This window comes from Oncorhynchus kisutch, linkage group LG10, assembly GCF_002021735.2.
Source record: "Oncorhynchus kisutch isolate 150728-3 linkage group LG10, Okis_V2, whole genome shotgun sequence".
NCBI classification, from domain to species: domain Eukaryota; kingdom Metazoa; phylum Chordata; class Actinopteri; order Salmoniformes; family Salmonidae; genus Oncorhynchus; species Oncorhynchus kisutch.
The window spans coordinates 61,210-86,827 of record NC_034183.2 but is presented as its reverse complement, the minus strand read 5'-3'; the positions used below and the strand labels follow the sequence as shown (position 1 = coordinate 86,827).

At 49.4% G+C, this 25,618-nt stretch overlaps 1 protein-coding gene across 1 annotated transcript in view; it reads right to left on the bottom strand.

The window, feature by feature from the left end:
- Positions 1–25,618, bottom strand: part of LOC116375772 (anoctamin-1-like) — a 214,212-nt gene that overhangs the window by 132,741 nt on the left and 55,853 nt on the right. Inside the window, exons 4-6 of the mRNA XM_031832859.1 lie at positions 3,276–3,374; positions 2,967–3,133; positions 2,795–2,849 (exon numbers count right to left, since the gene is read on the bottom strand). Coding sequence (XP_031688719.1) covers positions 2,795–2,849; positions 2,967–3,133; positions 3,276–3,374 — 321 coding nt within the window. The remainder of the gene's footprint in view (positions 1–2,794; positions 2,850–2,966; positions 3,134–3,275; positions 3,375–25,618) is intronic.

Genomic DNA, 25,618 nt, shown 5'->3' with positions numbered 1-25,618 from the left:
AAAATATAAAAAAATCACATGATTAACCCTATCCACAATAATCACATGATTAACCCTATCCACAATAATCACATGATTAACCCTATCCACAATAATCACATGATTAACCCTATCCACAATAATCACATGATTAACCCTATCCACAATAATCACATGATTAACCCTATCCACAATAATCACATGATTAACCCTATCCACAATAATCACATGATTAACCCTATCCACAATAATCACATGATTAACCCTATCCACAATAATCACATTATTATTATTATTATTTATTATTTACCTTTATTTAACCAGGTAGGCAAGTTGAGAACAAGTTCTCATTTACAATTGCGACCTGGCCAAGATAAAGCAAAGCAGTTCGACAGATAAAACGACACAGAGTTACACATGGAGTAAAAACAAACATACAGTCAATAATGCAGTATAAACAAGTCTATATACAATGTGAGCAAATGAGGTGAGAAGGGAGGTAAAGGCAAAAAAGGCCAAGATGGCAAAGTAAATACAATATAGCAAGTAAAATACTGGAATGGTAGTTTTGCAATGGAAGAATGTGCAAAGTAGAAATAAAAAAATAATGGGGTGCAAAGGAGCAAAATAAATAAATAAATTAAAATTAAATACAGTTGGGAAAGAGGTAGTTGTTTGGGCTAAATTATAGGTGGGCTATGTACAGGTGCAGTAATCTGTGAGCTGCTCTGACAGTTGGTGCTTAAAGCTAGTGAGGGAGATAAGTGTTTCCAGTTTCAGAGATTTTTGTAGTTCGTTCCAGTCATTGGCAGCAGAGAACTGGAAGGAGAGGCGGCCAAAGAAAGAATTGGTTTTGGGGGTGACTAGAGAGATATACCTGCTGGAGCGTGTGCTACAGGTGGGAGATGCTATGGTGACCAGCGAGCTGAGATAAGGGGGGACTTTACCTAGCAGGGTCTTGTAGATGACATGGAGCCAGTGGGTTTGGCGACGAGTATGAAGCGAGGGCCAGCCAACGAGAGCGTACAGGTCGCAATGGTGGGTAGTATATGGGGCTTTGGTGATAAAACGGATTGCACTGTGATAGACTGCATCCAATTTGTTGAGTAGGGTATTGGAGGCTATTTTGTAAATGACATCGCCAAAGTCGAGGATTGGTAGGATGGTCAGTTTTACAAGGGTATGTTTGGCAGCATGAGTGAAGGATGCTTTGTTGCGAAATAGGAAGCCAATTCTAGATTTAACTTTGGATTGGAGATGTTTGATATGGGTCTGGAAGGAGAGTTTACAATCTAACCAGACACCTAAGTATTTGTAGTTGTCCACGTATTCTAAGTCAGAGCCGTCCAGAGTAGTGATGTTGGACAGGCGGGTAGGTGCAGGCAGCGATCGGTTGAAGAGCATGCATTTAGTTTTACTTGCATTCAAGAGCAATTGGAGGCCACGGAAGGAGAGTTGTATGGCATTGAAGCTTGCCTGGAGGGTTGTTAACACAGTGTCCAGAGAAGGGCCGGAAGTATACAGAATGGTGTCGTCTGCGTAGAGGTGGATCAGGGACTCACCAGCAGCAAGAGCGACCTCATTGATGTATACAGAGAAGAGAGTCGGTCCAAGAATTGAACCCTGTGGCACCCCCATAGAGACTGCCAGAGGTCCGGACAGCAGACCCTCCGATTTGACACACTGAACTCTATCAGAGAAGTAGTTGGTGAACCAGGCGAGGCAATCATTTGAGAAACCAAGGCTGTCGAGTCTGCCGATGAGGATATGGTGATTGACAGAGTCGAAAGCCTTGGCCAGATCAATGAATACGGCTGCACAGTAATGTTTCTTATCGATGGCGGTTAAGATATCGTTTAGGACCTTGAGCGTGGCTGAGGTGCACCCATGACCAGCTCTGAAACCAGATTGCATAGCAGAGAAGGTATGGTGAGATTCGAAATGGTCGGTAATCTGTTTGTTGACTTGGCTTTCGAAGACCTTAGAAAGGCACGGTAGGATAGATATAGGTCTGTAGCAGTTTGGGTCAAGAGTGTCCCCCCCTTTGAAGAGGGGGATGACCGCAGCTGCTTTCCAATCTTTGGGAATCTCAGACGACACGAAAGAGAGGTTGAACAGGCTAGTAATAGGGGTGGCAACAATTTCGGCAGATAATTTTAGAAAGAAAGGGTCCAGATTGTCTAGCCCGGCTGATTTGTAGGGGTCCAGATTTTGCAGCTCTTTCAGAACATCAGCTGAATGGATGATGAATGAATGATTAACCCTATCCACAATAATCACATGATTAACCCTATCCACAATAATCACATGATTAACCCTATCCACAATAATCACATGATTAACCCTATCCACAATAATCACATGATTAACCCTATCCACAATAATCACATGATTAACCCTATCCACAATAATCACATGATTAACCCTATCCACAATAATCACATGATTAACCCTATTTACCACACCCACAATAATCACATGATTAACCCTATCCACAATAATCACATGATTAACCCTATCCACAATAATCACATGATTAACCCTATCCACAATAATCACATGATTAACCCTATTTACCACACCCACAATAATCACATGATTAACCCTATCCACAATAATCACGATTAATCCTGCCCACAATAATCACATGATTAACCGTATTTACCCTACCCACAATAATCACATGATTAACCGTATTTACCCTACCCACAATAATCACATGATTAACCCTATTTGTAACCACAATAGTCAAATTATTGTGTGCATGTAACTGTACTCAGTAAGAAAGTGTTATTGAGAGGTGTGTGTGACTCACTATTCTGCTGCGTACGGAGTAGTCAAATAGAATGTCCTGTGACTTGATTTCAAACCTGTAGAGGATGACAGACATAGTTAGAAAGCATGAGTGAATATGTGTGTAAGCATTTGTATGTATGTGCAAGCATGTGTGTTTGTATGCATGTGTGTGAGCATGGGTTGGTACTCACAGGTGTAGCTTGTCTCTGGAGAAGGGGTGTGAGAGGGTCTTTGTTCGGTTCTGGTGGGACTGTGTGTTTAGTGTTTCTGGGACATCAGGTCGGAAGGGTTTGATCAGGGTTTGATACAACAATGCTATTTTCCCCGCGATGCCCTGAGGCTGCCGCAACTCATAACTCTGTCCAATCAGAGAACACAACACTCATAACTCTGTCCAATCAAAGAACACAACACATGTAACATGGTCACATCAGCTCAATCACAAGATTACTCAAAAAGCTACCAGGTGTGCATGTGTGTTTCTGTGGTAACAGGCATACCTTTTTGACTGGCACTTTGATCTTCTGTAGCTCAGCCTCTCTGCTCAGCGTCGCCCAGGGAACATGCAGCCGGATAAACCCTATACCCTGGGACCTAGACTACACGCACACACACAAATCAGGGATCTTCAATGATGCATTTAGGTTGCGTGAGAAATAGGTTGAATTTCAACACTCAGGCTAGTAACGACGATCAAGACGAGTAGAGGATGATCGACAAGTCATCCCAACCCTTAAATCTTTGATTCTGTACACAACACGTCTTAAAGGGATGTTGAACGGAGTGAAAAGCTAAAAACAAAGGTGAAAAAATATTAGACTACAGTAAATGGACAAATCCCTCTGTAGACCCTGACTTTGATGGGCCGCCCCGAGGTGGTGAAGGTAGGAAACAACATCTCCACCTCACTGATCCTGGAGCCCCAAAAGGTGCGTGCTCAGCCCCCTCCTGTAATCACTGTTCACCAATGACTGTAGACCCTGCCACATGCCTCTTGTGTCTGAGCCGTTGAATTGAGATTCTACTTTGTCTCTGTACTGGCGCTTAGCTTGTTTGATAGCCTTGCGGAGGGAATAGCTGCACTGTTTGTATTCGGTCATGTTACCAGACACCTTGCCCTGATTAAAAGCAGTGGTTCGCGCTTTCAGTTTCACACGAATGCTGCCATCAATCCACGGTTTCTGGTTAGGGAATGTTTTAATCGTTGCTATGGGAACGACATCTTCAACGCACGTTCTAATGAACTCGCACACCGAATCAGCGTATTCGTCAATGTTGTTATCTGACGCAATACGAAACATCTCCCAGTCCACGTGATGGAAGCAGTCTTGGTGTGTGGAGTCAGCTTGGTCGGACCAGCGTTGGACAGACCTCAGCGTGGGAGCCTCTTGTTTTAGTTTCTGTCTGTAGGCAGGGATCAACAAAATGGAGTCGTGGTCAGCTTTTCCGAAAGGGGGGCGGGGCAGGGCCTTATATGCGTCGCGGAAGTTAGAGTAACAATGATCCAAGGTCTTTCCACCCCTGGTTGCGCAATCGGTATGCTGATAAAATTTAGGGAGTCTTGTTTTCAGATTAGCCTTGTTAAAATCCCCAGCTACAATGAATGCAGCCTCCGGATAAATCGTTTCCAGTTTGCAGAGAGTTAAATAAAGTTCGTTCAGAGCCATCAATGTGTCTGCTTGGGGGGGGATATATACGGCTGTGATTATAATCGAAGAGAATTCTCTTGGTAGATAATGTGGTCGACATTTGATTGTGAGGAATTCTAAATCAGGTGAACAGAAGGATTTGAGTTCCTGTATGTTTCTTTCATCACACCAGGCATACGCCCCCGCCCCTCTTCTTACCAGAAAGATGTTTGTTTCTGTCGGCGCGATGCGTGGAGAAACCCGTTGGCTGCACCGCTTCGGATAGCGTCTCTCCAGTGAGCCTCCAGTGATATTTGATTTGATTTGATTTGATGACTGCGTGACCATGCACGCCTCCAACTCAATCATCATCAAGTTTGCAGATAACACAACAGTAGTGGGCTTGATCACAACAATGACAAGACAGCCTATAGGGAGGAAGTGAGGGCACTCGGAGTGTGGTGTCAGGAAAACAAGCTCACACTCAACGTCAACAAAACAAAGGAGATGATCGTGGACTTCAGGAAACAGAGGGAGAACCCCTCTATCCACATCGATGGGACAACAGTGGAGAAGGTGGAAAGTTTTAAGATCCTTGGCGTACACACCAACGATAGCCTGAAATGGTCAACAGGCACAACAGCGCCTCTTCAACCTCAGGAGGCTGAAGAAATTTGGCGTGTCACCTAAAACCCTCAAACTTTTACAGATGCACAATTGAGAGCATCTGGTCAGGCTGTATCACCACCTGGTATGGCAACTGCACTGCCCACAACCGCAGGGCTCACCAGAGGGTGGTGTGATCTGCAACACGCATCAACAGGGGCAAACTACGTGCCCACCGGGTTACCTACAACACACCGATGTCAAAGGAAGGCCGAAAAGATCATCAAGGACAACAACCACCCGAGCCACTGCCTGTTCACCCGCTACCATCCAGAAGTCGAGGTCAGTACAGGTGCCTCAAAGCTGGGACCGAGAGACTGAAAAATATTTCTATCTCAAAGCCATCAGACTGTTAAACAGCCATCGCTAACACAATCATTGGCCACTCTAACAAATGGATCACTAGTCACTTTATTAAGGCAACTTTAATAATGATTTCTACATATCTTGCATTACTCATCCCAGATGTATATACTGTATTTTATACCATCTATTGCATCTTGACTATGTTGCTAACACATTGCTCATCCACATTTTATATGTATATATTCTTATTCAATACCTTTACTTAGATGTGTGTATTAGGTAGTGGTTGTGGAATTGTTAGATTGCTTGTTAGACATTAATGCACTGTCAGAACTAGAAGCACAAGCATTTTGCTACACTCGCAATAACATCTGCTAGCAAGGTGTACATGACCAATAAAATATTATATATTTGATACAACCTAGCTGACTAGCAGCTGATCCTGACAAGAAGAAGACACAACCTAGCTGACGCTGACTAGTAGCTGACAACCTAGCTGACACTGGCTAGCAGCTGACACAACCTAGCTGACGCAACCTAGCTGACAACCTAGCTGACAAGTAGCTGAAAAAACCTAGATGACACAACCTAGCTGACGCTGACTAGCAGCTGACGCAACCTAGCTGATGAGTAGCTGACGCAAACTAGCTGATGCAACCTAGATGACTAGTAGTGTAAATACAATGTAGCTGACACAACCCAGCCGACAAGCAGCTGACACAACCCAGCTGAAAAGAAGCTGACGCAAACAAGCTGACGAGTAGCTGACGCAAACAAGCTGACGAGTAGCTGACGCAACCTAGCTGACGAGTAGATGATGCAACCTAGCTGATGCAACCTAGCTGACTAGTAGTGTAAATACAATGTAGCTGACACAACCCAGCCGACAAGCAGCTGACACAACCCAGCTGACGAGTAGCTGATGCGACCTAGCTGACGAGCAGCTGACACAACCCAGCTGACGCGCAGCTGACACAACCTAGCTGACGCGCAGCTGACACAACCTACCTGACAAGTAGCTGACGAAACCTAATTTAAAAGTAGCTGAAACATTCTAGATGACACAAACTAGCTGATACTGACTAGTAGCTGTCACAACCTCGCCGACAAGTAGATGAACAGTAGCTGACGCAACCTCGCTGACAAACCTAGCTGACGCTGACTAGTAGCTGACGCAACCTCGCCAAAAACTAGATGACAAGTAGCTTACGCAACCTCGCTGACAACCTAGCTGCCACAACCTACCTGATGCAAAGCTAACAACCTAGCTGACAAGCATCTGAAAAATCCTAGATGACACACCCAAGCTGACGCTGACTAGTAGCTGACGCAACCTAGCTGACGAGTAGCTGACGCAACCTAGCTGACGAGTAGCTGACGCAACCTAGCTGATGCAACCTAGATGACTAGTAGTGTAAATACAATCTAGCTGACACAACTCAGCCGACAAGCAGCTGACACAACCCAGCTGACGAGTAGCTGATGCAACCAGGCTAACAAGCAGCTGACACAACCCAGCTGACGCGCAGCTGACACAACCTATCTGACGAGTAGCTGACGCAACCTAGATGACACAACCTAGCTGATGCTGACTAGTAGATGACACAACCTCGCCGACAAGTAGATGAAGAGTAGCTGACGCAACCTCGCTGACAAACCTAGCTGACGCTGACTAGTAGCTGACGCAACCTAGCTGACGAGTAGCTGACACAACCTAGCTGACGCAACCAAGCTGATGAGTAGCTGACGCAACCTAGCTGATGAGTAGCTGACGCAACCTAGCTGACCCAACTTAGCTGACGAGTAGCTGACACAACCAAGTTGACGAATAGCTGACGCAACCAGGCTGACCCAACCTAGCTGACTGGTAGTTTACATACAATCTAGCTGACAACCTAGCTGACACAACCCAGCTGAAAAGTAGATGACGCAACCTAGCTGACAAGCAGCTGACACAACCTAGCTGAAAGTAGTTGACGCAAACTAGCTAACGAGTAGATGATTCAACCAAGCTGACGAATAGATGACGCAACCTAGCTGATGCAACCTAGCTGACTAGTTGTGTAAATACAATGTAGCTGACCCAACCCAGCCGACAAGTAGCATACACAACTCAGCTGACGGGTAGCTGATGCAATCTAGCTGACGCAACCTAGCTGACGAGTAGCTGACGCGACCTAGCTGACGCAACCTAGTTGACGAGTAGCTGACACAACCTGGCAGATGAGTAGCTGATGCAACCTAGCTGACTAGTCGTGTAAATACAATCTAGCTGACACGACCCAGCCGACAAGCAGCATACACAACCCAACTGACGAGTAGCTGACGCGACCTACTGACAAGCAGCTGACACAACCCAGCTGACGAGCAGCTGACACAACCTACCTGACGAGCAGCTGACACAACCTACCCGACGAGCAGCTGACACAACCTACCTGACGAGCAGCTGACACAACCTACCCGACGAGCAGCTGACACAACCTACCTGACGAGCAGCTGACACAACCTACCCGACGAGCAGCTGACACAACCTACCCGACGAGCAGCTGACACAACCTACCTGACGAGCAGCTGACACAACCTACCCGACGAGCAGCTGACACAAACCAGCTGACGAGCTGCTGACACAACCGCGACGGTGAGCAGCTAACCAATCGCTAACCGATTGCTGCAGCTGTATATAGTCTATTGGTAAATAGCCCACCCATTTTCACCTACCTCATCCCCATACTGTTTTTATTTATTTACTTTTCTGCTCTTTTGCACACCAATATCTCTACCTGTACATGACCATCTGATCATTTATCACTCCAGTGTTAATCTGCAAAATTGTAATTTTTCGCCTACCTCCTCATGCCTTTTGCACACATTGTATATAGACTCCCCTTTTTTTCTACTGTGTTATTGACTTGTTAATTGTTTACTCCATGTGTAACTCTGTGTTGTCTGTTCACACTGCTATGCTTTATCTTGGCCAGGTCGCAGTTGCAAATGAGAACTTGACTAGTAGCTGACGCAACCTCGCCAAAAAATAGATGACGAGTAGCTGTGGCAACCTCGCTGATGAATAGCTGATGCAACCTCGCTGACGAGTAGCTGAGGCAACCTCGCTGACGAATAGCTGAGGCAACCTCGCTGACGAGTAGCTGAGGCAACCTCGCTGACGAGAAGCTGAGGCAACCTCCTTTACGAGTAGCTGAGGCAACCTCGCTGACAACCTCGCTGACAACCTCGCTGACGAGCAGCTGACAAGCAGCTGACAAGCAGCTGACAAGCAGCTGACAAGCAGCTGACAAGCAGCTGACAAGCAGCTGACAAGCAGCTGACAAGCAGCTGACAAGCAGCTGACACAACGCAGCTGACACAACCTACCTGACGAGTAGCTGACAACCTAGCTGACAAGCAGCTGAAACAACCTAGATGACAAAACCTAGCTGACGATGACTACTAGCTGACACAACTTAGCTGACGCAACCTAGCAACCTATCTTGGCCAGGTCGCAGTTGCAAATGAGAACTTGACTAGTAGCTGACGCAACCTCGCCAAAAAATAGATGACGAGTAGCTGTGGCAACCTCGCTGATGAATAGCTGATGCAACCTCGCTGACGAGTAGCTGAGGCAAACTCGCTGACGAGTAGCTGATGCAACCTAGCTGACGAGTAGCTGGCGCAACCTAGCTGAAGAGTAGCTGACGCAACCTAGCTGATGAGCAGCTGGCGCAACCTAGCTGACGAGCAGCTGGCGCAACCTAGCTGACGAGCAGATGACAAGCAAATGACACAACCCAGCTGGCACAACCTACCTGATGAGTAGCTGACAACCAAGCTGACAAGCAGCTGAAACAACCTAGATGACACAACCTGGTTGACGCTGACCAGTAGCTGACGCATCCTAGCTGATGCAATCTAGCTGACGAGTAGCTGACGCAATCTAGCTGTTGCAACCTAGATGACAAGCACCTGACACAACCCAGCTGAAAAGTAGCTGACGCAAACTAGATGACGAGTAGATGATTCAACCTAGCTGACGCGTAGATGACGCAACCTAGCTGATTCAACCTAGATGACTAGTAGTGTAAATACAATCTAGCTGACACAACCCAGCCGACAAGCAGCTGACAGAACCCAGCTGACGAGTAGCTGACACGACCTACTGACAAGCAGCTGACGCGCAGCTGACACAACCAACCTGACAAGTAGCTGACGCAACCTAATTGACCAGTAGCTGAAACAACCTCGCTGACAACCTATCTGACGCAACCTCGCCAAAAACTAGATGGCAAGTAGCTAATGAACCTCGCTGACAACCTAGCTGACCAAACCTAGCTGACAAGCAGCTGACGCAAACTAGCTGACGAGCAGCTGACGCAACCTAGCTGATGAGCAGCTGACAAGCAGCTGACAAAACCAAGCTGACACAACCTACCTGACAAGCAGCTGAAATAACCTAGATGACACAAACTAGCTGACGCAACCTAGCTGACGAGTAGCTGACACAACCTAGTTGACGAGCAGCTGACACACAACTCAGCTCACGAGCAGCTGACACAGAACCTAGCTGACGAGCAGCTAACGAGTAGCTGACAAACAATCTAGCTGATGAGCAGCTGACACAACCTAGCTGAGAAGTAGCTGACGCTGGAAAGTGGCTGACACAACCTAGCTAACTGCTAGCTGCCACACAACCTAGCTGACAAACAGCTGCCACACATCCAAGCTAAGGAGCAGCTGACACACAACCTAGCTGACGAGCAGCTGACACACAACCTTGCTAACGAGCAGCTGACACAATGTAGCTGATGAGCAGCTGACTAGTAGCTGACACACAACCTAGCTGACGAGCTGCTGACGAGAAGCTGAAACAAAACCTAGCTGTCGAGCAGCTGACGAGTAGCTGACACACAACCTAGCTGACGAGCATCTGATGAGTAGCTGACACACAACCTAGCTGATGAGCAGCTGACACAAAACCCAGCTGACCATCAGCTGACACACAACCTTGCTGATGCGTAGCTGACACACAACCTAGCTTATGTGTAGCTGACGAGCAGCTGACACACAACCTAGCTGACGAGCAGCTGACACACAACATAGCTGATGCGTAGCTGACACACAACCTAGCTTACGAGTAGCTGACGAGCAGCTGACACACAACCTAGCTAACGAGAAGCTGACACACAACCTAGCTGACGAGCAGATGACACACAACCTAGCTGACGAGCAGCTGACACAACCTAGTTGACGAGCATCTGACACAACCCAGCTGAAAAGTAGCTGACGCAAACTAGATGACGAGTAGATGATTCAACCTAGCTGATGCGTAGATGACGCAACCTAGCTGATTCAACCTAGATGACTAGTAGTGTAAATACAATCTAGCTGACACAACCCAGCCGACAAGCAGCTGACAGAACCCAGCTGACGAGTAGCTGACACGACCTACTGACAAGCAGCTGACGCGCAGCTGACACAACCAACCTGACAAGTAGCTGACGCAACCTAATTGACCAGTAGCTGAAACAACCTCGCTGACAACCTATCTGACGCAACCTCGCCAAAAACTAGATGGCAAGTAGCTAATGAACCTCGCTGACGAGAAGCTGAGGCAACCTTGCTGACAACCTAGCTGACCAAACCTAGCTGACAAGCAGCTGACGCAAACTAGCTGACGAGCAGCTGACGCAACCTAGCTGATGAGCAGCTGACAAGCAGCTGACAAAACCAAGCTGACACAACCTACCTGACAAGCAGCTGAAATAACCTAGATGACACAAACTAGCTGACGCAACCTAGCTGACGAGTAGCTGACACAACCTAGTTGACGAGCAGCTGACACACAACTCAGCTCACGAGCAGCTGACACAGAACCTAGCTGACGAGCAGCTAACGAGTAGCTGACAAACAATCTAGCTGATGAGCAGCTGACACAACCTAGCTGAGAAGTAGCTGACGCTGGAAAGTGGCTGACACAACCTAGCTAACTGCTAGCTGCCACACAACCTAGCTGACAAACAGCTGCCACACATCCAAGCTAAGGAGCAGCTGACACACAACCTAGCTGACGAGCTGCTGACGAGAAGCTGAAACAAAACCTAGCTGTCGAGCAGCTGACGAGTAGCTGACACACAACCTAGCTGACGAGCATCTGATGAGTAGCTGACACACAACCTAGCTGATGAGCAGCTGACACAAAACCTAGCTGACCATCAGCTGACACACAACCTTGCTGATGCGTAGCTTACACACAACCTAGCTTATGTGTAGCTGACGAGCAGCTGCCACACAACCTAGCTGACGAGCAGCTGACACACAACATAGCTGATGCGTAGCTGACACACAACCTAGCTTACGAGTAGCTGACGAGCAGCTGACACACAACCTACCTGACGAGCAGCTGACACACAACCTAGCTGACGAGCAGCTGACACACAACCTAGCTGACAAACAGCTGCCACACATCCAAGCTAAGGAGCAGCTGACACACAACCTAGCTGACGAGCTGCTGACGAGAAGCTGAAACAAAACCTAGCTGTCGAGCAGCTGACGAGTAGCTGACACACAACCTAGCTGACGAGCATCTGATGAGTAGCTGACACACAACCTAGCTGATGAGCAGCTGACACAAAACCTAGCTGACCATCAGCTGACACACAACCTTGCTGATGCGTAGCTTACACACAACCTAGCTTATGTGTAGCTGACGAGCAGCTGCCACACAACCTAGCTGACGAGCAGCTGACACACAACATAGCTGATGCGTAGCTGACACACAACCTAGCTTACGAGTAGCTGACGAGCAGCTGACACACAACCTACCTGACGAGCAGCTGACACACAACCTAGCTGACGAGCAGCTGACACACAACCTAGCTGACAAGCAGCACACGAGTAGCTGACACCCAACCTAGCTGACGAGCAGCTGACACAACCTAGCGGTAGCTGACACAACGAGCAGCTGTAACACAACCTAGCTGACGAGCAACTGACACACAACCGGGCTGAAGAGCTACTGAAACACAACCTTGCTGACGAGTAGCTGACGCAACCTAGCTGATGAGTAGCTGACGCAACCTAGCTGAGAAGTAGCTGACACAACCAAGCTGACGCTGACAAGTGGCTGACACAACCTAGCTAACTGGTAGCTGCCACACAACATGCTGCCAAGCAGCTGCAACACATCCAAGCTAATGAGCATCTGACACAACCTAGCTTACGAGCAGCTGACGAGAAGCTGATACGCAACCTAGCTGAAGAGCAGCTGACATGTAGCTGACACAACCTAGCTGACGAGCAGCTGACAAAATCTAGCTGATGAGTAGCGGACACAACCTAGCTGAAGAGTAGATGACACAATCTAGCTGACAATTAGCTGACACCCAACCTAGCTGTCGAGCAGCTGACACACAACCTAGCTGACACACAACCTAGCTGATGAGCAGCTGACACACAACCTAGCTGACGAGCAGCTGACACACACCCTTGCTAACGAGCAGCTGACACAATGTAGCTGATGAGCAGCTGACTAGTAGCTGACACACAACCTAGCTGACGAGCAGCTGACGAGTAGCTGACACAACCTAGCTGACGAGCATCTGACGAGTAGCTGACATACAACCTAGCTGATGAGCAGCTGACACAAAACGTAGCTGACCATCAGCTGAAACACAACCTTGCTGATGCGTAGCTGACACACAACCTAGCTTACGAGCAGCTGAAACACAACCTAGCTGACGAGCAGCTGAAACACAACCTAGCTGACGAGCAGCTGACACACAACCTAGCTGACGAGCAGCTGACAGCACCTAGCTGTAGCTGACACAACGAGCAGCTGTAACACAACCTAGCTGACGAGCAGATGATGAGCAGCTGACACACAACCGGGCTGAAGAGCTACTGAAACACAACATTGCTGTCGAGTAGCTGACGCAACCTAGCTGATGAGTAGCTGACGCAACCTAGCTGAGAAGTAGCTGACACAACCTAGCTGATGCTGACAAGTGGCTGACACAACCTAGCTAACTGGTAGCTGCCACACAACCTAGCTGACAAGCAGCTGCAACACATCCAAGCTAATGAGCATCTGACACAACCTAGCTTACTAGCAGCTGACGAGTAGCTGATACGCAACCTAGCTGAAGAGCAGCTGACACACAACCAAGATGACGAGTAGCTGACACACAACCTAGCTGATGAGCAGCTGACACACAACCTAGCTGACGAGCAGCAAACGAGTAGCTGACACAACCTAGCTGACGAGTAGCTGACACAACCTAGCTGTAGCTGACACAACGAGCAGCTGTAACACAACCGGGCTGAAGAGCTGCTGAAACACAACCTTGCTGACGAGTAGCTGACGCAACCTAGCTGATGAGTAGCTGACGCAACCTAGCTGAGAAGTAGCTGACACAACATAGCTGACAAGTGGCTGACACAACCTATCTAACTTGTAGTTGCCACACAACCTAGCTGACAAGCAGCTGCAACACATCCAAGCTAATGAGCATCTGACAAAACCTAGCTTACGAGCAGCTTACGAGTAGCTGATACGCAACCTAGCTGAAGAGCAGCTGACGTGTAGCTGACACAACCTAGCTGTCAAGCAGCTGACACACAACCAAGATGACGAGTTGATGACACCCAACCTAGCTGATGAGCAGCTGATGAGTAGCTGACACAACCTAGCTGACGAGTAGCTGACACAACCTAGCTGTAGCTGACACAACGAGCAGCTGGAACACAACCTAGCTGACGTGCAGATGACGAGCAGCTGACACACAACCGGGCTGAAGAGCTGCTGAAACACAATCTTGCTGACGAGTAGCTGACGCAACCTAGCTGATGAGTAGCTGACGCAACCTAGCTGAGAAGTAGCTGCCACACAACCTAGCTGACAAACAGATGCCACACATCCAAGCTAACGAGCATCTGACACAACCTAGCTAACTGGTAGCTGCCACACAACCTAGCTGACAAGCAGCTGCAACACATCCAAGCTAATGAGCATCTGACACAACCTAGCATATGAGCAGCTGACGAGTAGCTGATACGCAACCTAGCTGAAGAGCAGCTGACGTGTAGCTGACACAACCTAGCTGACGAGCAGCTGACACACAACCAAGAAGACGAGTAGCTGACACCCAACCTAGCTGATGAGCAGCTGACGAGTAGCTGACACACAACATAGCCGACGAGCAGCTGACACAACCTAGCCGTCGAGCAGCTGACACACAACCTAGCTGTCGAGCAGCTGACACACAACCTAGCTGTCGAGCAGCTGACGAGTAGCTGACACACAACCTAGTTGACGAGCATCTGACGAGTAGCTGACACACAACCTAGCTGATGAGCAGCTGACGAGTAAAAGACACAAAACCTAGCTGACCATCAGCTGACACACAACCTACCTGATGCGTAGCTGACACAACCTAGCTGACGAGTAGCTGATGAGCAGCTGACACACAACCTAGCTGACGAGTAGCTGACGAGCAGCTGACACACAACCTAGCTGATGCGTAGCTGACACAACCTAGCTGACGAGTAGCTGACAAGAAGCTGACACACAACCTAGCTGACGAGCAGCTAACACACAACCTAGCTGACGAGCAGCTGACACACAACCTAGCTAACGAGAAGCTGACACACAACCTAGCTGACGAGCATCTGACACACAACCTAGCTGACGAGCAGCTGACACAACCTAGTTGACGAGCATCTGACAAAACCCAGCTGAAAAGTAGCTGACGCAAACTAGCTGACAAGTAGATGATTCAACCTAGCTGACGCGTAGATGACGCAACCTAGCTGATGCAACCTAGATGACCAGTAGTGTAAATACAATCTAGCTGACACAACCCAGCCGACAAACAGCTGACACAACCCAGCTGACGAGTAGCTGACGCGACCTACTGACAAGAATCTGACACAACCCAGCTGGCGCGCAGCTGACACAACCTATCTGACGAGCAGCTGACACAACCAACCTGACAAGTTGCTGACGCAACCTAATTGACCAGTAGCTGAAACAACCTAGATAACACAACCTAGCTGACGCTGACTAGTAGATGACAGAACCACGCCAAAAACTAGATGGCAAGTAGCTAATGAAAAATCGCTGACGAGAAGCTGAGGCAACCTCACTAACAACCTAGCTGATGCAACCTAGTTGACGAGCAGCTGACGCCACCTAGCTGACGAGTAGCTGACGCAACCTAGCTGATGAGTAGCTGACGCAACCTAGCTGAGAAGTAGCTCCCACACAACCTAGCTGACAAACAGCTGCCACACATCCAAGCTAACGAGCATCTGACACAACCTAGCTCACGAGCAGCTGACGAGTAGCTGATACGCAACCTAGCTGAAGAGCAGCTGACGTGTGGCTGACACAACCTAGCTGACGAGCAGCTGACACACAATCAAGATGACGAGTAGCTGACACCCAACCTAGCTTACGAGTAAATGACGGGCAGATGACACATAACCTAGCTGACGAGCAGCTGACACACAACCTAGCTGACGAGCAGCAGACGAGTAGCTGACACAACCTAGCTGACGAGTAGCTGACACAACCTAGCTGTAGCTGACACAACGAGCAGCTGTAACACAACCTAGCTGACGAGCAGATGACGAGCAGCTGAAACACAACCGGGCGGAAGAGCTCCTGAAACACAACCTTGCTGACGAGTAGCTGACGCAACCTAGCTGATGAGTAGGTGGCGCAACCTAGCTGAGAAGTAGCTGCCACACAACCTAGCTGACAAACAGATGCCACACATCCAAGCTAACGAGCATCTGACACAACCTAGCTTACGAGCAGCTGACGAGTAGCTGACACAACCTAGCTGACGAGCAGCTGACACACAACCAAGATGACGAGTAGCTGACACCCAACCTAGCTGTCGAGCAGCTGACACAGAACCTAGCTGACGAGCAGCTGACACACAACCTAGCTGATGAGCAGCTGACACACAACCTAGCTGACGAGCAGCTGACACACAACCTTGCTAACGAGCAGCTGACACAATGTAGCTGATGAGCAGCTGACTAGTAGCTGACACACAACCTAGCTGACGAGCAGCTGACGAGTAGCTGAAACAAAACCTAGCTGACAAGCAGCTGACGAGTAGCTGACACAACCTAGCTGACGAGCAGCTGACACACAACCAAGATGACGAGTAGCTGACACCCAACCTAGCTTTCGAGCAGCTGACACAAAACTTAGCTGACCATCAGCTGACACACAACCTTGCTGATGCGTAGCTGACACACAACCTAGCTTACGAGCAGCTGAAACACAACCTAGCTGACGAGCAGCTGAAACACAACCTAGCTGACGAGCAGCTGACACACAACCTAGCTGACGAGCAGCTGACACACAACCTAGCTGACGAGCAGCTGACACACAACCTAGCTGACGAGCAGCTGACAGCACCTAGCTGTAGCTGACACAACGAGCAGCTGTAACAACACCAAGCTGACGAGCAGATGATGAGCAGCTGACACACAACCGGGCTGAAGAGCTCCTGAAACACAACCTTGCTGACGAGTAGCTGACTCAACCTAGCTGATGAGTAGCTGACGCAACCTAGCTGAGAAGTAGCTGACACAACCTAGCTGACGCTGACAAGTGGCTGACACAACCTAGCTAACTGGTAGCTGCCACACAACCTAGCTGACAAGCAGCTGCAACACATCCAAGCTAATGAGCATCTGACACAACCTAGCTTACGAGCAGCTGACGAGTAGCTGATACGCAACCTAGCTGAAGAGCAGCTGATGTGTAGCTGACACAACCTAGCTGACGAGTAGCTGACACACAACCAAGATGACGAGTAGCTGACACACAACCTAGCTGATGAGCAGCTGACACACAACCTAGCTGACGAGCAGCAAATGAGTAGCTGACACAACCTAGCTGACGAGTAGCTGACACAACCTAGCTGTAGCTGACACAACGAGCAGCTGTAACACAACCGGGCTGAAGAGCTGCTGAAACACAACCTTGCTGACGAGTAGCTGACGCAACCTAGCTGATGAGTAGCTGATGCAACCTAGCTGAGAAGTAGCTGACACAACATAGCTGACAAGTGGCTGACACAACCTATCTAACTTGTAGCTGCCACACAACCTAGCTGACAAGCAGCTGCAACACATCCAAGCTAATGAGCATCTGACAAAACCTAGCTTACGAGCAGCTGACGAGTAGCTGATACGCAACCTAGCTGAAGAGCAGCTGACGTGTAGCTGACACAACATAGCTGTCGAGCAGCTGACACACAACCAAGATGACGAGTAGCTGACACCCAACCTAGCTGATGAGCAGCTGATGAGTAGCTGACACAACCTAGCTGACGAGTAGCTGACACAACCTAGCTGTAGCTGACACAACGAGCAGCTGGAACACAACCTAGCTGACGTGCAGATGACGAGCAGCTGACACACAACCGGGCTGAAGAGCTGCTGAAACACAATTTTGCTGACGAGTAGCTGAGGCAACCTAGCTGATGAGTAGCTGACGCAACCTAGCTGAGAAGTAGCTGACAAAACCTAGCTGACGCTGATAAGTGGCTGACACAGCCTAGCTGATGAGTAGCTGACGCAACCTAGCTGAGAAGTAGCTGCCACACAACCTAGCTGACAAACAGATGCCACACATCCAAGCTAACGAGCATCTGACACAACCTAGCTAACTGGTAGCTGCCACACAACCTAGCTGACAAGCAGCTGCAACACATCCAAGCTAATGAGCATCTGACACAACCTAGCATACGAGCAGCTGACGAGTAGCTGATACGCAACCTAGCTGAAGAGCAGCTGACGTGTAGCTGACACAACCTAGCTTACGAGCAGCTGACACACAACCAAGATGACGAGTAGCTGACACCCAACCTAGCTGATGAGCAGCTGACGAGTAGCTGACACACAACATAGCCGATGAGCAGCTGACACAACCTAGCCGTCGAGCAGCTGACACACAACCTAGCTGTCGAGCAGCTGACACACAACCTAGCTGTCGAGCAGCTGACGAGTAGCTGACTCACAACCTAGTTGACGAGCACCTGACGAGTAGCTGACACAAAACCTAGCTGATGAGCAGCTGACGAGTAAAAGACACAAAACCTAGCTGACCATCAGCTGACACACAACCTACCTGATGCGTAGCTGACACAACCTAGCTGACGAGTAGCTGATGAGCAGCTGACACACAACCTAGCTGACGAGTAGCTGACGAGCAGCTGACACACAACATAGCTGATGCGTAGCTGACACAACCTAGCTGACGAGTAGCTGACGAGAAGCTGACACACAACCTAGCTGACGAGCAGCTAACACACAACCTAGCTGACGAGCAGCTGACACACAACCTAGCTAACGAGCAGCTGACACACAACCTAGCTGACGAGCATCTGACACACAACCTAGCTGACGAGCAGCTGACACAACCTAGTTGACGAGCATCTGACACAACCTAGCTGAAGAGTAATGACACAATCTAGCTGACAAGTACCTGAGACACAACCTAGCTGACGAGTAGGTGACACACAACCAAGCTAACGAGCATCTGACACAACCTAGCTGAAGAGCAGATGACGAGTAGCTGACACGCAACCTAGCTGAAGAGCAGCTAATGTGTAGCTGACACAACCTAGCTGACGAGCAGCTAACATACAACCAAGATGACGATTAGCTGACAAGTAGCTTACACAACCTAGCTGACTAGTACCTGACACAACCTAGCTGACGAGTAGCTGACACTGAAGAATAGCTGACACAACCTAGCTGACTAGTAGCTGACACAACCTAGCTGAGTAGTAGCTGACACAACCAAGCTGACTAGTAGTGTATTTACAACCTAGCAGACTCAACCTAGCTGACATGTAGCTGACACAACATAGGTAACGAGTAGCTAACACAACATAGCGGATGAGTAGCTGACACAATCCTAGCTGATGAGCAGCTGACGAGTAGCTGACACACAACATAGCCGACGAGCAGCTGACACAACCCAGCTGACAAGCATCTGACACACAACCTAGCTGACGAGCAGCTGACACACAACCTAGCTGACGAGCAGATTACACAATCTAGCTGAAGAGTAGATGACACAATCTAGCTGACAAATAGCTGACATAAAACCTAGCTGACGAGCAGCTGACGCCACCTAGCTGACGAGCAGCTGACACACAACCTATCTGATGAGCAGCTGATGCCACCTAGCTGACGAGTAGTTGATGCAACCTAGCTGATGAGTAGCGGACGCAACCTAGCTGAGAAGTAGCTGACAAGCAGCTGACACAACCTACCTGATGAGTAGCTGACAACCTAGCTGACAAGCAGCTGAAACAACCTAGATGACACAACCTAGCTGACGCAACCTAGCTGACGAGTAGCTGACACAACCTAGTTGACGAGCAGCTGACACACAACCTAGCTGACGAGCAGCTGACACACAACCTAGCTGACGAGCAGCTGACACACAACCGAGCTGACGAGCAGCTGACGAGTAGCTGACACACAATCTAGCTGAAGAGTAGATGACACAATCTAGCTGACAAATAGCTGACACAAAACCTAGCTGATGAGCAGCTGACGCAACCTAGCTGATGAGTAGCTGACGCAACCGAACTGAGAAGTAGCTGACACAACCTAGCTGACGCTGGAGTGGCTGACACAACCTAGCTAACTGCTAGCTGCCACACAACCTAGCTGACAAACAGCTGCCACACAACCTAGCTGACGAGCAGCTGCCGCAATCTAGCTGACGAGCAGCTGAAACAACCTAGATGACACAACCTAGCTGACGCAACCTAGCTGACGAGTAGTTGACACAACCTAGTTGAGGGGCAGCTGACACACAACCTAGCTGACGAGCAGCTGACACACAACCTAGCTGACGAGCAGCTGACACACAACCGAGCTGACGAGCAGCTGAGGAGTAGCTGACACACAATCTAGCTGATGAGCAGCTGACACAACCTAGCTGACGAGCAGCTGACACACAACCTAGCTGACGAGCAGCTGACACACAACCTAGCTGACGAACAGCTGACACAACCTAGCTGTCGAGCAGCTGACACACCACCAAGATGACGAGTAGCTGACACCCAACCTAGCTGATGAGCAGCTGATGAGTAGCTGACACAACCTAACCTAGATGACAAAACCTAGCTGACGATGACTACTAGCTGACACAACTTAGCTGACGCAACCTAGCTGACAAGTAGCTGACGCAACCTAGCTGACGAGTAGCTGATGCAACCTAGCTGACGAGTAGCTGGCGCAACCTAGCTGAAGAGTAGCTGACGCAACCTAGCTGATGAGCAGCTGGCGCAACCTAGCTGATGAGCAGCTGGCGCAACCTAGCTGACGAGCAGCTGGCGCAACCTAGCTGACGAGCAGATGACAAGCAAATGACACAACCCAGCTGGCACAACCTACCTGATGAGTAGCTGACAACCAAGCTGACAAGCAGCTGAAACAACCTAGATGACACAACCTGGTTGACGCTGACCAGTAGCTGACGCATCCTAGCTGATGCAATCTAGCTGACGAGTAGCTGACGCAACCTAGCTGACGAGTAGCTGACGCAATCTAGCTGTTGCAACCTAGATGACAAGCACCTGACACAACCCAGCTGAAAAGTAGCTGACGCAAACTAGATGACGAGTAGATGATTCAACCTAGCTGACGCGTAGATGACGCAACCTAGCTGATTCAACCTAGATGACTAGTAGTGTAAATACAATCTAGCTGACACAACCCAGCCGACAAGCAGCTGACAGAACCCAGCTGACGAGTAGCTGACACGACCTACTGACAAGCAGCTGACGCGCAGCTGACACAACCAACCTGACAAGTAGCTGACGCAACCTAATTGACCAGTAGCTGAAACAACCTCGCTGACAACCTATCTGACGCAACCTCGCCAAAAACTAGATGGCAAGTAGCTAATGAACCTCGCTGACGAGAAGCTGAGGCAACCTTGCTGACAACCTAGCTGACCAAACCTAGCTGACAAGCAGCTGACGCAAACTAGCTGACGAACAGCTGACGCAACCTAGCTGATGAGCAGCTGACAAGCAGCTGAAATAACCTAGATGACACAAACTAGCTGACGCAACCTAGCTGACGAGTAGCTAACGAGTAGCTGACAAACAATCTAGCTGATGAGCAGCTGACACAACCTAGCTGAGAAGTAGCTGACGCTGGAAAGTGGCTGACACAACCTAGCTAACTGCTAGCTGCCACACAACCTAGCTGACAAACAGCTGCCACACATCCAAGCTAAGGAGCAGCTGACACACAACCTAGCTGACGAGCAGCTGACACACAACCTTGCTAACGAGCAGCTGACACAATGTAGCTGATGAGCAGCTGACACAGAACCTAGCTGACGAGCAGCTAACGAGTAGCTGACAAACAATCTAGCTGATGAGCAGCTGACACAACCTAGCTGAGAAGTAGCTGACGCTGGAAAGTGGCTGACACAACCTAGCTAACTGCTAGCTGCCACACAACCTAGCTGACAAACAGCTGCCACACATCCAAGCTAAGGAGCAGCTGACACACAACCTAGCTGACGAGCAGCTGACACACAACCTTGCTAACGAGCAGCTGACACAATGTAGCTGATGAGCAGCTGACTAGTAGCTGACACACAACCTAGCTGACGAGCTGCTGACGAGAAGCTGAAACAAAACCTAGCTGTCGAGCAGCTGACGAGTAGCTGACACACAACCTAGCTGACGAGCATCTGATGAGTAGCTGACACACAACCTAGCTGATGAGCAGCTGACACAAAACCTAGCTGACCATCAGCTGACACACAACCTTGCTGATGCGTAGCTGACACACAACCTAGCTTATGTGTAGCTGACGAGCAGCTGACACACAACCTAGCTGACGAGCAGCTGACACACAACATAGCTGATGCGTAGCTGACACACAACCTAGCTTACGAGTAGCTGACGAGCAGCTGACACACAACCTACCTGACGAGCAGCTGACACACAACCTAGCTGACGAGCAGCTGACACACAACCTAGCTGACAAGCAGCACACGAGTAGCTGACACCCAACCTAGCTGACGAGCAGCTGACACAACCTAGCGGTAGCTGACACAACGAGCAGCTGTAACACAACCTAGCTGACGAGCAGATGACGAGCAACTGACACACAACCGGGCTGAAGAGCTACTGAAACACAACCTTGCTGACGAGTAGCTGACGCAACCTAGCTGATGAGTAGCTGACGCAACCTAGCTGAGAAGTAGCTGACACAACCAAGCTGACGCTGACAAGTGGCTGACACAACCTAGCTAACTGGTAGCTGCCACACAACATGCTGCCAAGCAGCTGCAACACATCCAAGCTAATGAGCATCTGACACAACCTAGCTTACGAGCAGCTGACGAGAAGCTGATACGCAACCTAGCTGAAGAGCAGCTGACATGTAGCTGACACAACCTAGCTGACGAGCAGCTGACAAAATCTAGCTGATGAGTAGCGGACACAACCTAGCTGAAGAGTAGATGACACAATCTAGCTGACAATTAGCTGACACCCAACCTAGCTGTCGAGCAGCTGACACACAACCTAGCTGACACACAACCTAGCTGATGAGCAGCTGACACACAACCTAGCTGACGAGCAGCTGACACACACCCTTGCTAACGAGCAGCTGACACAATGTAGCTGTCGAGCAGCTGACGAGTAGCTGACACACAACCTAGCTGACGAGCATCTGATGAGTAGCTGACACACAACCTAGCTGATGAGCAGCTGACACAAAACCTAGCTGACCATCAGCTGACACACAACCTTGCTGATGCGTAGCTGACACACAACCTAGCTTATGTGTAGCTGACGAGCAGCTGACACACAACCTAGCTGACGAGCAGCTGACACACAACATAGCTGATGCGTAGCTGACACACAACCTAGCTTACGAGTAGCTGACGAGCAGCTGACACACAACCTACCTGACGAGCAGCTGACACACAACCTAGCTGACGAGCAGCTGACACACAACCTAGCTGACAAGCAGCACACGAGTAGCTGACACCCAACCTAGCTGACGAGCAGCTGACACAACCTAGCGGTAGCTGACACAACGAGCAGCTGTAACACAACCTAGCTGACGAGCAGATGACGAGCAACTGACACACAACCGGGCTGAAGAGCTACTGAAACACAACCTTGCTGACGAGTAGCTGACGCAACCTAGCTGATGAGTAGCTGACGCAACCTAGCTGAGAAGTAGCTGACACAACCAAGCTGACGCTGACAAGTGGCTGACACAACCTAGCTAACTGGTAGCTGCCACACAACATGCTGCCAAGCAGCTGCAACACATCCAAGCTAATGAGCATCTGACACAACCTAGCTTACGAGCAGCTGACGAGAAGCTGATACGCAACCTAGCTGAAGAGCAGCTGACATGTAGCTGACACAACCTAGCTGACGAGCAGCTGACAAAATCTAGCTGATGAGTAGCGGACACAACCTAGCTGAAGAGTAGATGACACAATCTAGCTGACAATTAGCTGACACCCAACCTAGCTGTCGAGCAGCTGACACACAACCTAGCTGACACACAACCTAGCTGATGAGCAGCTGACACACAACCTAGCTGACGAGCAGCTGACACACACCCTTGCTAACGAGCAGCTGACACAATGTAGCTGATGAGCAGCTGATTAGTAGCTGACACACAACCTAGCTGACGAGCAGCTGACGAGTAGCTGAAACAAAACCTAGCTGACGAGCAGCTGACGAGTAGCTGACACAACCTAGCTGACGAGCATCTGACGAGTAGCTGACATACAACCTAGCTGATGAGCAGCTGACACAAAACGTAGCTGACCATCAGCTGAAACACAACCTTGCTGATGCGTAGCTGACACACAACCTAGCTTACGAGCAGCTGAAACACAACCTAGCTGACGAGCAGCTGAAACACAACCTAGCTGACGAGCAGCTGACACACAACCTAGCTGACGAGCAGCTGACACACAACCTAGCTGACGAGCAGCTGACACACAGCGTAGCTGACACACAACCTAGCTGACGAGCAGCTGACACACAACCTAGCTGACGAGCAGCTGACACACAACCTAGCTGACGAGCAGCTGACACACAACCTAGCTGACGAGCAGCTGACAGCACCTAGCTGTAGCTGACACAACGAGCAGCTGTAACACAGCCTAGCTGACGAGCAGATGATGAGCAGCTGACACACAACCGGGCTGAAGAGCTACTGAAACACAACCTTGCTGTCGAGTAGCTGACGCAACCTAGCTGATGAGTAGCTGACGCAACCTAGCTGAGAAGTAGCTGACACAACCTAGCTGACGCTGACAAGTGGCTGACACAACCTAGCTAACTGGTAGCTGCCACACAACCTAGCTGACAAGCAGCTGCAACACATCCAAGCTAATGAGCATCTGACACAACCTAGCTTACTAGCAGCTGACGAGTAGCTGATACGCAACCTAGCTGAAGAGCAGCTGACACACAACCAAGATGACGAGTAGCTGACACACAACCTAGCTGATGAGCAGCTGACACACAACCTAGCTGACGAGCAGCAAACGAGTAGCTGACACAACCTAGCTGACGAGTAGCTGACACAACCTAGCTGTAGCTGACACAACGAGCAGCTGTAACACAACCGGGCTGAAGAGCTGCTGAAACACAACCTTGCTGACGAGTAGCTGACGCAACCTAGCTGATGAGTAGCTGACGCAACCTAGCTGAGAAGTAGCTGACACAACATAGCTGACAAGTGGCTGACACAACCTATCTAACTTGTAGTTGCCACACAACCTAGCTGACAAGCAGCTGCAACACATCCAAGCTAATGAGCATCTGACAAAACCTAGCTTACGAGCAGCTTACGAGTAGCTGATACGCAACCTAGCTGAAGAGCAGCTGACGTGTAGCTGACACAACCTAGCTGTCAAGCAGCTGACACACAACCAAGATGACGAGTTGATGACACCCAACCTAGCTGATGAGCAGCTGATGAGTAGCTGACACAACCTAGCTGACGAGTAGCTGACACAACCTAGCTGTAGCTGACACAACGAGCAGCTGGAACACAACCTAGCTGACGTGCAGATGACGAGCAGCTGACACACAACCGGGCTGAAGAGCTGCTGAAACACAATCTTGCTGACGAGTAGCTGACGCAACCTAGCTGATGAGTAGCTGACGCAACCTAGCTGAGAAGTAGCTGCCACACAA